The following is a 13,323-nucleotide window of genomic DNA, read 5'->3' as shown; positions in this document are numbered from 1 at the left end:
TTCTTAATAATAAAAAAGTATCAATTTTAAAAAAATTTTCTTACATAACTTCAATTTCAGGTTCTCACAATATTAATAAATATGTACAAACATATATTAGAAATAATACATAAGCAGCAAAATACTTTATGTACAGGATCATTTATTAACAGTTATCACATGCTAACACCATTAACATATTCTATTTACTTGTGCTCCTTTTTATCAAGCAGCAGTAGAGCGTTATACCGTGGGCCGGTGGGGTAAATACTCTGACGCTCATTCAATTGCTATCAGCATCGGAGCATTTACCTTGCCGGCCTGCAGTAAAATGCTCTACCACTACTTGATAAAAGGAGCCTTTATTTATTAGGGATGGGCTGTTGTTTGCAATGATATAGGAAATGTTAATGTTAAATCCCTTAAGGGACAAACAGAAGAGCAAATCCCTGGCAGATGAAATGCAAAAGACAACAACAGCAGAGTAGACAGAGTACCAGCAACTACTGATGATGGTCAGAAAAAAGAAACTTGTATTACTTCAATAATGTATGACTCAACATAAGTCAATGCCCTACAAAATCCTAGAAGAGCATATGGGAGATGGGAACATGGCTCATGGGGTGTGTCTTTCTGGCTTACAAGCTGTGTTCTCAGTCACCATATGCTCTGCTGGGGTTTTGTTGGGGATCATGTAAGAATTTCTACACTGGATAGAATTACTTTTATCCATAGAAATAATGTTTCCAGTAATATCTTGTAATGCGTCAACTTTGGGCTCCTGAGGTAGGCCTCATAACCGTGTTAAGCCATACATTATTTATTCATTCAATTTTCTATACCGTTCTCCCAAGGGAGCTCAGAACAGTTTACATTTAATTTATTCAGGTACTCAAGTGTTTTTCCCTTTCTGTCCTGGCAGGTTCACAATCTATCTGATGTACTCTGGGGCAATGGGGGATTAAGTGACTTGCCCAGGGTCACAAGGAGTAGCATTGGTTTGAACCCACAAACTCAGGGTGCTGAGGCTGTAGCTTTAACCACTGCAAATCAAAGTGTAGTAGAAGTGAGCCAAGTATAGGACAATCAAGCCATTGTGACATCACTGATGAGGTTGGCTCTTAGGCATTGGTGGAATGAGGCATTATGATGTCACAATACCAGCTCTGGTTATCAGAGGCTGAAGCTTTTCACACTATTTACTTATTCTATTTTCTATACTGTTCTCCAAGGGGAGCTCAGAATGGTTTACACAAATTTATTCAGGTACTCAAGCATTTTTCCCTGTCTGTCCCGGCAGGCTCACAATCTGTCTAATGTACCTGGGGCAATGGGGGATTAAGGTACTTGCCCAGGGTCACAAGGGAGCAGCATGGGGTTTGAACCCACAACTTCGGGGTTCCGAGGCCATAGCTTTAACCACTGCACCACATTCATTTTCTTTCTGGGACCACCATAGGTTGTTGCTGGTTTTCCGTCTTCTCTGCTGTTGTTTTCGGTTTAATGATATATCCCTTGTGATTCCACGTAGTTAACGAACAAAAATAAGCAGAAAAATAAAACAACTCTTTGCATAGAGGATGTTCTCTTGATAACATTGCCTACAAAACGAACATGAAGACTCACTAAACCAAAACGACAAAATGCTGTGAATGACACAGGAAAGGAAACAAAAGTGAAAATGTTGGGGGCTACTCAACCCCACTATTTACTGAAGATCTTGGCGCATAAAATGGGTCTTGTGGAAAATAATGTGCATTAACCGCTTAATTCCGAAAAGATTGCTCAAAGTTGGGTGCACCATTTTGGGCACAGATCATAGATCCTCATGTAAACTAATTGGCTAAATAGGTGATAACCATTCATTATTGGCGTTAGCAAGCATTAATTGGCAGTCTTTAGTAGTTACACATGGATCTTCCCTATGCCCCTGTTCTATAACCTGTACACCTAACTTATCTTGTGTGCAAATCCAAAGGGGAGGAGAATGGACAGGTCAGGGGCATTGCAAGGATTTAGGTGCATGGTTATAGAACACTTGAATTTCCACATCTAACTTACAGTAGTTGGGTTAGTTGGGGTGCGAGCATTTATACCAGCCTTTGGCAGGTGTAAGAGCTTGTACCCAAACTTAGGCACAAAATTACATTACAGCTAGTGCTCCACAAATATAATTTTCCATGGAAATGCCTTTATAGAATTTGCTTAGCACGTGTCACCCCAGTGCCTAATTTTGAGTAGTGGCGTACTGCGGGAAGGAGGTGCGTGAGGTGGTGGCGCCCGGCAGCTCCGCATGGTGTACCTCTGCCACACTTACCACCCCCCGCACTGTTCCCCATTCTGTGCACCCCGCCCCCCTCCACCCCCACACACACACACTTACCTCTTGAAATCTAGTCTGGCAGCGAGCAGCACCTCTTCCCTGTTACTCGTGCTGGCCTTAGCTCTCTCTCTCTATCATCACTTCCTGGTCCTGGGACCAGGAAGTGACATCAAGAGAGCTGAGGCCGGCGCGAGTAGCAGGGAGGATGTGCTGCTCACAGCCGGAGAAGATTCCAAGAAGCAGGTGGGCAGAGAGGAACAGAGGTACCGGCACCAGTGCTTCTGCCCCCCTTCCCCCCTCTTACTATACTACTGTTTTTGAGCGACCTATACTGCATTCCCCCCTAACAGTGTCAATGTGTACTGTTAGTAAATGACCCCTTAGTGTTATCCACAAATTAGTACCTTATTAAAGAAGGCAACTTTCATAGAAACTCTTAGGGCTTAAGGCAGAGATAAATACTGGTTTATGCGAGCTTCATGTCGGTCAGTCTGTGAGACTGATACACGGTTTATACATATGTAAGGCATGCTGGATTCCCAATATTCCTCTCTGGATTAGGCCTTCGAGTTATTACAAAAAAAAAAAGCTTAAATTCTATCCCCTGGAGACATTCCTTTAAATAAAACAAGCACAACATAGGAAAACAGATATTCTTACAGAATATTGTTCCAGTCTAATTCTGCTACTACTAAGTTGTCGAATATAGTCAGTAGGCGTTGAAATGAAAAGGCAAGTTAGCTTTCGTTTTACAAGCAGCCTGCTTTCAGGGACTGCACCTGATTCCCTATCATCTTTAAAAACAATTTTTGATATAATCTGTACATGGTGGGACTGTGAAGGAATCGGATGAGCTTCTTCAGATTCTGGGCTACCGCTGGCGGAATGTTCTTTGTTTTCAAATGCCTGATGCCCCTTATGGTGTCATGATCTCCATTCTTTGTTCTCCACAGGCTGAGAAGTTTCAGTATATGTTTGGGAGAGTTGCAGACAAGCAGCATACTCTTTATGTCGTCTTTTAAGACTTTCTTTCCCGGTAAACTCTGCATCAAAGCCAGCAGCTCGTCAGTGGTAAGATTTATGTGGCCAATGTGTTTCAGTACACCCTTTTCACAAAGATCTATATCTATAATGAACAAAAATGAAACGAAAATAATTAGAGGAATGCCATGCTCTGATTTGGAAAACAACAACTTTATCCCCTAGAAATTCCTTATTGCACAGTTACCTGTTCAGAATGCAAAGTAAAACCTTTTGTTGGTCTCAAAATAAATACATACCCAGCGGTCTGTGGAAATTTAATGCCAGGCACCATATCCAGTATCCGGCACTGAATTTCTGGTTTAGATTTTGCTAAGCCGATACTCATTGGCTGGCTAAGTCCTAGTGGCCAAAGATGGACCTGATTTCTTGGCGGGTCTATCTGGCCACTGAACTTAGCTGGGCAGCCACTGAATATTGGTGGTTAGTGGCATAGTAAGGGGGAGGGTGTCAGACCGCCCAGGGTGCCATCTTAGTGGGGGCGCCGGTACCTCTCTGCCCCCACCATGCCACGTTCGCAATCCTCCTTTCCCCCTCCACGTAGCTATTTAAATCTTCACCAGCACAAGCAAATTCTCCAGTCTGCTGCTCACAACGGCCTGGCTTCCCTCTGAAATCACTTCCAGGTCGCAGGGCTAGGAAGTGATGTCAGAGGGAAAGCCAACGCTGGCAAAAGCAACAGGCCAGAGAAGCTGCTTACGCTGGAGGAGATTTAAAGAGGTACCGGGGGAAGGGAGGGTGCGAGTGTGGCATGGGGGGTGCAGAAGAAGCAGTGGATGAAGAGGAGGGCACGAGCGGTGTCTCCCACCCTCGATGTGCCACTGTTGGCGGTGACTGGCTATGTTGCATGGCATAGCTGGTCATCAGCCAATCAGCTGACCCAAATATTCAGTGGGATATAGCCAGCTATCTTTCACTGAGTATAGGTGGATAGCCAGCTGGGAGTCATTCCCTGCCAGCTAAATAGTGCTGAATATCAGCCCCATAATCTCTCTGTATAGCACATGTTGTAAGTTAAGACTCTATGCTAGCATCGTGGGGCATGTTAGAAAGGACGTCCAGTTTCAAATATGCACATCTAAGTCAGACCATCACAAATGGACATCAATCTCACATATATTTTAGGACAGGATACATCCTGCAATGTCCAGCATGAACATTTTCAGTGCATGGAAGTTCCTCTCACATGAACATCCATTTTACAAACGGAAATATCCAAATTATGAAGGGCTGAGGGGCAGGAAGGAAGGGGGGGGGGATGAGAGGAGGAAACATGGGCACAAGGAGGAAACAAGGGCATCTGTGTGGCAGCATAGGAGCCTTCATCTTATAAAAGGGCCAAACAGACATTCAACACAGCAGAGGGGTAGCCTAACAATTAGAGCAGTAGGTTGAGACTCTGAGGGCCCAAGTTCAAATCTCATTTCAGCTGTTTGTGAATTAAAAAAAAAAATTGTGAGCCTTTGAGGAACAGAAAAATAACGAATGTAGCTGAACATACAGTACACCCCATCAAGAGCTTTCAGGCTTGCAGGTGTCTTATTTATTCAGGTACAGTAGGCATTTTTCTGTCCATGGAGGGCTTGCAGTTTAAAAAAAACCAAAAGAGCTTAAGTGGGCTTTGAACTTGGGTCCCTCAATTCTCAGTCCTACCTACCCCTCAAATCCCTAATACCTGAAGCTGTCAGAGCCAGGTATCCCTTGCCAGTTTCACATTCAGGGGAGGAGGGGAAACAGAAACCACTGATGGATTAAGGAGGTGTTCTGCTTTAATCCAGTGGCGTAGCAAGGGAGGTTGGAACCCAAGGCGATGACGCCTGATGTTGCCGCACTGTGTGCCCCCTCACTCCCCACTCTTCCCCACTGATTGAGTGCCCCCCTCTCCGCACACCTCTTGAAATGCTCGCCGGCTCAAGCAGCATCTGCCACCTGCTGCTTGCGCCGGCCTTTAGCTCCCTTTGGATGTCACGTCCTGGTCCCGTGACCAGGCCTCGCTCCCCTCTGAAATCACTTCCAGGTTGAGGGGCCAGGAGGGAGCTGAGGCCAGCACCAGCAGAAAGTGGAAGATGCTGAGCATGCCTGCAAAACATTTAAAGAGGTATGCGGGGGGGGGCGGGGGGGGGCAGAGAGGAGGAGAGACCCAGGCATCCCTTCTGCTGGCTGACTTCACGGGGGGGGGAGGGGGGGTAGATTTCCTGCTGTGGTTGCTAAACTGATCGCAGCAGGGAGATTCCCTTGATGTGATTGGCTCAGCAGCCGCGTCTATTTGAAATGTAGACCAGCATTTTGCTGACCTGCATTTCAGGCGCCTATCGCGGCCTTAGGGAGATGCCTAAGCTTGCCTAAGGCCATGTCCGGGCGAAACCATGCCCACGCATAGCCTTGGGTGAGCTTAAGCAGCCCTAAGAATCTCACTAGGCTCATGAAAATGCCTACAGTGTAGGCGACCTGTCTCGGGTGTTTTTTTTAAAAATGTGCATCCCGATTAGCTGGTTAGACAGCAATAGGATGCCCACAATCAGGACGCCATTTATAGAATTTGCCCTAAATGTACAAATCCTTAAAACAGAAAAAAAAAATCACTTGAAGACTGTGTCTTTTAACCCCATGGTTGAAAGTCTAGCAAGTAGAAGGATCAATAAGATCAAACAGCACTCACATTATATAAGTGCATTCACTCTGTAGCTCCTCAGTATCTCTCATCTCTCACTATATTTCTCCCTGAGAACCCCATTCATCAGGTAAGTCTCTCTTAACTGTATCCTTCTCCTCTACTGCCAACTCCAGACTCCATCCCTTCTATCATGCTGCACCTTGTGTGTGGAACAGACTGCCTGAGTCAGTACGTCAAACTCCATCTCTGGCAGTGTTCAAATCCAGGCTACAAGTTCACTTTTTCAAGGCTGCTTTTAACTCCTAACTCCAACCCACTTGCATTTAGGAGTTTAGTGGCGTTCTGAGTATAAATGTAGATGTTGAGCCCTAACAAATTTTCAAAAAGGCCAATTTAGGAGCATGACTCTGAAAATGTTAAGCACAAAGGCCCCAATAGTTTTACCAAATAAGTCAATGTTGGACCATATAAGTCGCAAATAAACCTATGTTTTACAAATCTATCTTGTGTGCATTGTAGTGTCCACATCCTTTTGCTACACACCTTGAATGACATTCTTGACAACATCTTGCTCTTTATTTTGAAGTTTCCATAATTTCAACAGCTGGAATATCTGCTCTTGAGAGTTGTACTTCTGCTTTATCCGATCTAGGTTTGCTTCCTTAACCTTCATACCGGGCAAACTTTCTACTAGGATGTTCAACCAGTTAGGTGCGAGTTCAGAGGGAACAGCAAATCTGAACAATGCCTCTTCACACAGGCTTACATCTGCAGAAAACGAGAGGAAAACAGAAATTGAGGTTTAGCAGGCTAGGTCTAAATGGTATAGTTTATAATTTAATTTATAATATAATTTCAAGATCATTCACGGAATCCTGCCTCCTCTTATCCCACTGTCTTTCAACTCCTCCAGTCCCGACTCCTCCAGAACTGCCCAAAGGCTTAAACTAGCCTTCCCCTCTCCACTCGGCATCCACTATTCAGGCAAACTCACAGGTCTTTGGAACGACCTCACCACCCCGCTGCGGAACCTGAGCTCCCTTCAGTTATTCTGCAAACAACTGAAAACCTGGCTTTTCAGCAAATTGTAGCTCTATCCTTCCCCCCTTTCTCTCCCCCCTTCTACACATAAGTTCATGTAATCCTTTTTCTTCTTCTCTACCCACTATTTTAAGTTCTTGTAAACCGTGTCGAGCTCCATTCTCATGGAGATGATGCGGTATATAAACTTAAGGTTTAGATTAGATTAGATTAGATTTAAAATTTGATATATTGCTTTACAATATATTTCAAAGCGTTGTACAATTAAAATCAAAAATAAAATAATGAGCAAAGACAATACAAGGACAGACATACTAAGGGGGGAGGGGGAATGAAACAAATGGGAAGTGTGTGAAAAAATTACAATTAAAAAAAAAATTAAAATCATAGGGAAGAAATGAAGGGAAAGGATAGGGAAGAGGTTTAAAATTGATGAAAGATAAAGGTGAATTAAGATTGTATAAAATACATCAAAATTGAGTCAGATACATTAATCATATGCATCTATAAAAAGGAAGCATTTTAAGCTGCTCTTAAATTTAACCAAATTTTGTTCTACTCTTAAATGTAAAGGTAGTGAGTTCCAAATAGTGGCTGCTGTTACACAGAAAATGTATGAACGACGAGTACTGATTATTTTTAAAGTTGGAACATTAAGGGCTCCTTTTATCAAGCCACACTGGCGGGGTTAGCGCGTGCGACTTTTAATCACGCGCTAATCCCTGCGCTGGCCAAAAAACTACCGCCTGCTCAAGGCAGGCGTTAGCGGCTAGCGCGGCCGGCAGTTTAACGTGCGCTATTACACGCATTAAACTGCTAGCGTGGCTTGATAAAAGGAGCCCTAAGGGTAAATTGTGATGAGGATCTTAAGATTCTAGGGGAGTCATATGGAATAAGGAGTCTGTCAATAAATGCTGGTTCATTGGTCTGCCGGGTCTTGAAAGTAAGGAGGGCGATTTTATAGATGATCCGATGATGAATGGGAAGCCAGTGAGCATTCTTCAACAGAGGAGTAACGTGATCAGATTTTTCTTGAGTTAGTGATAATTTTTATTGTTGTATTTTGTACTCTTCATAACCTCTAATTTCTTATTATGTCCTTCCCTCATTTATTGAATTACCTGTAAACCGTGTCGAGCTCTATCTTTATGGAGATGTGGTCTACAAACTTAAGGTTTAGTTTAGTTGAAGGCGTCTAATGTCCTTTTAGTATAAGCCTTTATATAATGAATTACAATACACTTCTCCCTCGTCATTCGTGGGGGATACGGGCAGAGCCGGACTGCGAATGCCGGAAAACCGTGATTATCCGGCTCTGACCCACCCCCGCCTCCCTGCCGCCTTCCCGGCCTTACCTGGTGGTCTAGAGAGCTTTCGGGGCAGGAGCGATCTTCCTACGCTCCTGCCCCGTGCAGATCGCCATCAGGAAATGGCTGTAGGGAGTTCCCGACATAGTCTCGAGAGACTACGGGAACTCCCAGCAGCCATTTCCTCATAGCGATTTGCACGGGGCAGGAGTTTAGGAAGATCGCTCCTGCCCCGAAAGCCCTCTAGACCACCGGGTAAGGCTGGGAAGGCAGCAGGGAGGAAAAAAAGATGGATTATTTTTACATTAAAACTGTTTTTTAAAAAATTTTCCCCCTCCCCAGAAAAAAATCACAATTATATGAAACCGCGAGTGCAGGAACCGTGAATGGGGAGGGGGAAGTGTAATCAATTTTAGATATTATAAGGGAATGAATTAAAATCTGGAGAGATTTAAGGTCAAGGAGATTTTACAATCAGTTTTATAACCAGTACAAACATAATCACTGAAAGACACAATGCTGCTATCGGTGGCGTAGTCAGTAAGGGTGAGCGGCGCCCGGGGCTATGGCACTCCTCCCCTGCCCCCCCCCCCCCCATAACGCATCCCCTTCCCTTTTTAATTTCTCCGGCATGAGCAGCATGCTCACGTTGCTGTCGACTCGCCCTTTGGCATTACTTCCTAGGTGCAGGTCCCGGAAGTGATGTCAGAGAGAGCGCCGATGCTGACCTGGGCAGCAACCTCGCGTCGGGAAAGTAATAAAAGGTACGGGGGAAGGCATTCATTGAGAAACTTATTACTCCCCACTCCTCTCAAAGAATACTAAGATCCAACGCTCCAAATCTTCTTGGAATACCCCCCTATTTGCAAAATTTTCTACGATCATACCCGCAAATCTATCATCTCCGTAATGGTGCCGACACTGTGGGATGCAATGCCCAACGAACTCTGACTTGACTCTTCAATACCGGTATTCAGATCTAGGGGCTCCTTTTACTATGCCGCGTTAGGGCTTTAATGTGCGGAATAGCGTGTGCTACATTGCTCCGCCCGCTAGACCTTAACGCCAGCATTGAGCTGGCATTAGTGCTGGAAGCGTAGCGCGCGGTAATTTCCTGCGTGCACCAAAAACACTAGCGCACCTTAGTAAAAGGAGCCCTAAATTTAAAACTTTCCTATTTTATTTTTAAAAATTTCTATACCGTTTAAACCTAAACGGTTTACATAATTGTACATACATAATTCTATAAATCAAATAAGATCAAACAAACACGAACAAATAATCCTCATAAAATCGACTATGAAAAATGAAAGCCAGAAGGCTTGTACAAAAAATCATGGAAAAATCCTTCAGCAAGCAGCAATCATAAAAAATCATTGTCTAGAACAGGGGTGTCAAAGTCCCTCCTCGAGGGCCACAATCCAGTCGGGTTTTCAGGATTTCCCCAATGAATGTGCATGAGATCTATTTGCATGCCTTGCTTTCATTGTATGCTAATAGATCTCATGCATATTCATTGGGGAAACCTAAAAACCCAACTGGATTGCGGCCCTCGAGGAGGGACTTTGACACCCCTGGTCTAGAAGAAGGCATTTACAAATAACTGTGTTTTAAGTAGTTTTCTAAAGCTGCCCTTTTCACATCTTCGTAATTGGCTGACAAGTGAGTTCCACAGTTTAACCCCTGCACAGCAGAAGGTCATTTTACTGGTTTCAGCATATTTTGGATCAACATTTGTTTTTAATAAGGCTGAGTTTTCAGAACACCGAGATCTATTTGGTAAATAACTGAGACACTTTCCATGCAGGTTAACCATCTTATACCCTCCTGACAAAGAGATCCCCTCACCTACTGTTCTTTTCCGACCAGATACCCTTTTCCATAGCTAATTTTATTGTAACTTTACTTCCCTCCCTCAACCTCCGTATTGGACTTCTGTCAGTCATGTCTGTCTGTCTTCCCTCCTCAATATTTTAGATAATATCTTATTCTTTTTTTTCTTCTATTAACCTATTGTAAACGGTCTAGATACTTGGGATAGACCAGGGATCTCAAAGTCCCTCCTTGTGGACCGCAATCCAGTCGGGTTTTCAGGATTTCCCCAATGAATATGCATTGAAAGCAGTGCATGCACATAGATCTCATGCATATTCATTGAGGAAATCCTGAAAACCCGACTGGATTGCGGCCCTCAAGGAGGGACTTTGAGACCCCTGGGATAGATGGTATAGCACAAAATAAATAAACTTGTAAAATTAGGAGAGTTGTGGGGGGATGGACAGGAGGAGGGGCGCCATGCCTTTAGGAAGACCACGCCTGGGGCAGACCGCTGCCGCCCCTCCCCCCCGGTACTATGCCACTGGCTGCTATTTCAGATAAGTAGAGGAATGACATTATGCAGTGGTATCGTTCTTTATTGAAAATCATTAACAAGCTGTATGGTATGAAGATTAATTCCAGGACTCTCACAATACCAATAAGCTATAAACATGAAAATTCTGTGCATTTGTGGGAGTACAGTATGGCATAGAAGAAAAGAGAAAACAGTCACTTATTCGTCCACACAATCAGGGCTGGCCCAACTATAAGGCAGGACTAGGTGGTCACCTAGGGCAACAGCTTCTGAGAGGCAGCAATGAGTAGCCGCAGTTCAAGTGAAACAGTAACCCCCCTCTTTTACTAAGGTGTGTTAACCGATTAGCACGCGCTAAACGCTAAGGCGCCCATAGACTAACATGCACGCGTTAGCGTTTAGCGCGCGGTAAATCGATTAGCGCACCTTAGTAAAAGAGGGCCTAAGTTTTGGCAGCCTCACGGAACTATCAAGTCATACTTATTTATTTCAAAAGGTTTGCAGGAAATGTGGGTAATTTTCTAATTAACAATTGACTTTTGAACATTGCCTTTATTTGTGATACACATCCACAATTCAATTAATTTTCAAAAGCTGATATTTTGGGGAGGGGTCTGAAAATCAATTTGGAGGGAGGGGTGATGAGACTGAAGGTTTTCTTAAAGGGCTCAATACCTGTGCACCGGCCCTGCATCCTGTCCTTTGTTCCTATCAGTTTTTATGTATTGTGTTTAGCCCTTATGAACCTCCAAGAAATACATCTTCCTATATATTTATTTGAAGAAAATCCTCGCAATACACCGTACTACCAATCTGCCCAGGGCATAGAACAGAAAGTACATAACATAACATAATAGCAGATTTCTAGACCGCATAACCATTAGTTCAATGCGGTTAACAAACGATTACCGGTATGCCATGGGAAAACACAAAAATAATTTGATGCAAAGAAATTTAGCTAGCCAAAAATTTAGAGAAAAGAAAAGGCTTCTGTAATGCTTATAAGATATAGATCTGATCAACAATGGATGGAAATCTTTGTCAAAAGAAGCAGCCTGATAACAAAGACAGTGCCCATGATGTCTCTTACTTTTGCAGCCCTTAGCTGAAGGGAACATAAATAGGGTGCTAAAAATGCATATGCAAATTTGGGCGCATACCTGATAGAACAGCAATCTAATTAGTGCCAATAGCTAGTGTTTTAACAAGCAATTGTTGCCGCTAATTAGAATCAATTACAAGTTATGTTGTAAATTTAGGTGTGGGATCTGCGCCTAAATTTTCCATGCAAGTCAAAAAAGGGGATGCAGAAATATGTGGATCAAGGGTGGATTGGCATGGGCATTTGTGCCACTTTTTCGTTGGTGCAAATGGTTATGCCTAAATTTAGGCATGGATCCCATTATTCTATAACTACAAATGTAACTTTAAGGATGGTTGGGTTGGCTGGAACAAGGATAGGTTTATATTTTATTTAGTTATGATGTATGGTGTCTGTTATTAATGGTGTTCTTTTCTTTCTTTTATAATCTGTTTATTTTATTTACACCAATTTGATTGGTATAGGCCAAGGATTGGCAGCCTTTTTACAGAAAAAGAGCCAATATATCCAAAATGTTTGACTCAAAATTTTCAAAGAGCCGCAAGGTGTAGCTTCTCTCCCCTCCAACCCCTTGCAGGTCTCTTCACCTCTCATCCCTCCCTCCCCTTCCCTTTCCCCTAACCCATGGCTAAGGTTCTCTCCCCTCTCCAGGCCCTGACCCTTTAATCTCAACCCCACGATCCCCCCCTGAGCCTACTGAGGCCTGGTAGTCCAGCAGCAGTCCTCTCGCTCCTACCTCCTTGAGGCTGTCTTCTAAAATGGCTGCCGTGACCTCTCGCAGCAGCTCAAGGTACTACAGGAAATGCAAGCAGCTGCGAGAGGATGTGGCATCTATTTTAGAAGGCAGCAGCAAAAAGGCAGGTGTGAGAGGGCCATGTTTCTGCCACAAAGACCCCCACTGGACTACTTGGTGTCTCAGTAGGCCCGGGGAGGGGGGGGGGGGAGTCGTGGTATTGGGTGATTAAAGGGTCAGGGCCTGGAGAGCTGTAGCCACATGCAAGAAGAGCCGCATGTGGCTCACAAGCCGCAGTATATCAAGTCAATAAATAATAATATAGAACAGCTCTTTTTTGGCACTGATTTTTTAGACACCCATATATATAATTTACCCCTATTTGTGTATGTAAACGGTTTTGTTTTTTTACTGCCAATACTTGCAAGTATCTAATAGCTACATCCTTTTGCCCAACATCAGCCTAGGAAAGGGGATATGTTAAAGAAGAATAATTCTTCTCAGCTCTGATTTGTCAGCCTCACTCCTCCTTTCCTCAGAAAGGGACGGGAGGAGCCCAGTCAGGGACTAAAGTATTTCCTTTTGCTTTCCACTTGATCCTCCCCTTCTGTTCCATACTTGATGCTGGTTGAGGAGTTGCTAAAGTAGAAAGCAGAGAGTTGCTATGTACTAAGTGAAATTTGGGGCACTAGTTAATCCAGATCTTGTAAAGCATGTCTATTGCTCATTGTCTTGAATCTCTTTCAACAGAAGGAAGCCTTCGACTCCCCAGTCCTGCCCCTCCCCTCCTGCCACCTGCATGCATTAGTTGCCTTTTGCATGGAGAAAGA

At 43.8% G+C, this 13,323-nt stretch overlaps 1 protein-coding gene across 1 annotated transcript in view; it reads right to left on the bottom strand.

The window, feature by feature from the left end:
• Positions 1 to 2,482: 2,482 nt before the first annotated feature.
• The window catches only part of TNFRSF11B (TNF receptor superfamily member 11b), an 86,564-nt gene continuing 75,723 nt past the window's right edge, over positions 2,483 to 13,323 (bottom strand). The window contains exons 4-5 of the mRNA XM_033929472.1: positions 6,501 to 6,725; positions 2,483 to 3,428 (exon numbers count right to left, since the gene is read on the bottom strand). Coding sequence (XP_033785363.1) covers positions 3,052 to 3,428; positions 6,501 to 6,725 — 602 coding nt within the window. The 3' untranslated portion in view covers positions 2,483 to 3,051. The remainder of the gene's footprint in view (positions 3,429 to 6,500; positions 6,726 to 13,323) is intronic.

This window comes from Geotrypetes seraphini, chromosome 2, assembly GCF_902459505.1.
Source record: "Geotrypetes seraphini chromosome 2, aGeoSer1.1, whole genome shotgun sequence".
In the NCBI taxonomy this organism is placed as follows: Eukaryota; Metazoa; Chordata; class Amphibia; order Gymnophiona; family Dermophiidae; genus Geotrypetes; species Geotrypetes seraphini.
Note: the sequence above shows the minus strand (reverse complement) of the source record. Positions and strands in the feature narration are given on the sequence as shown.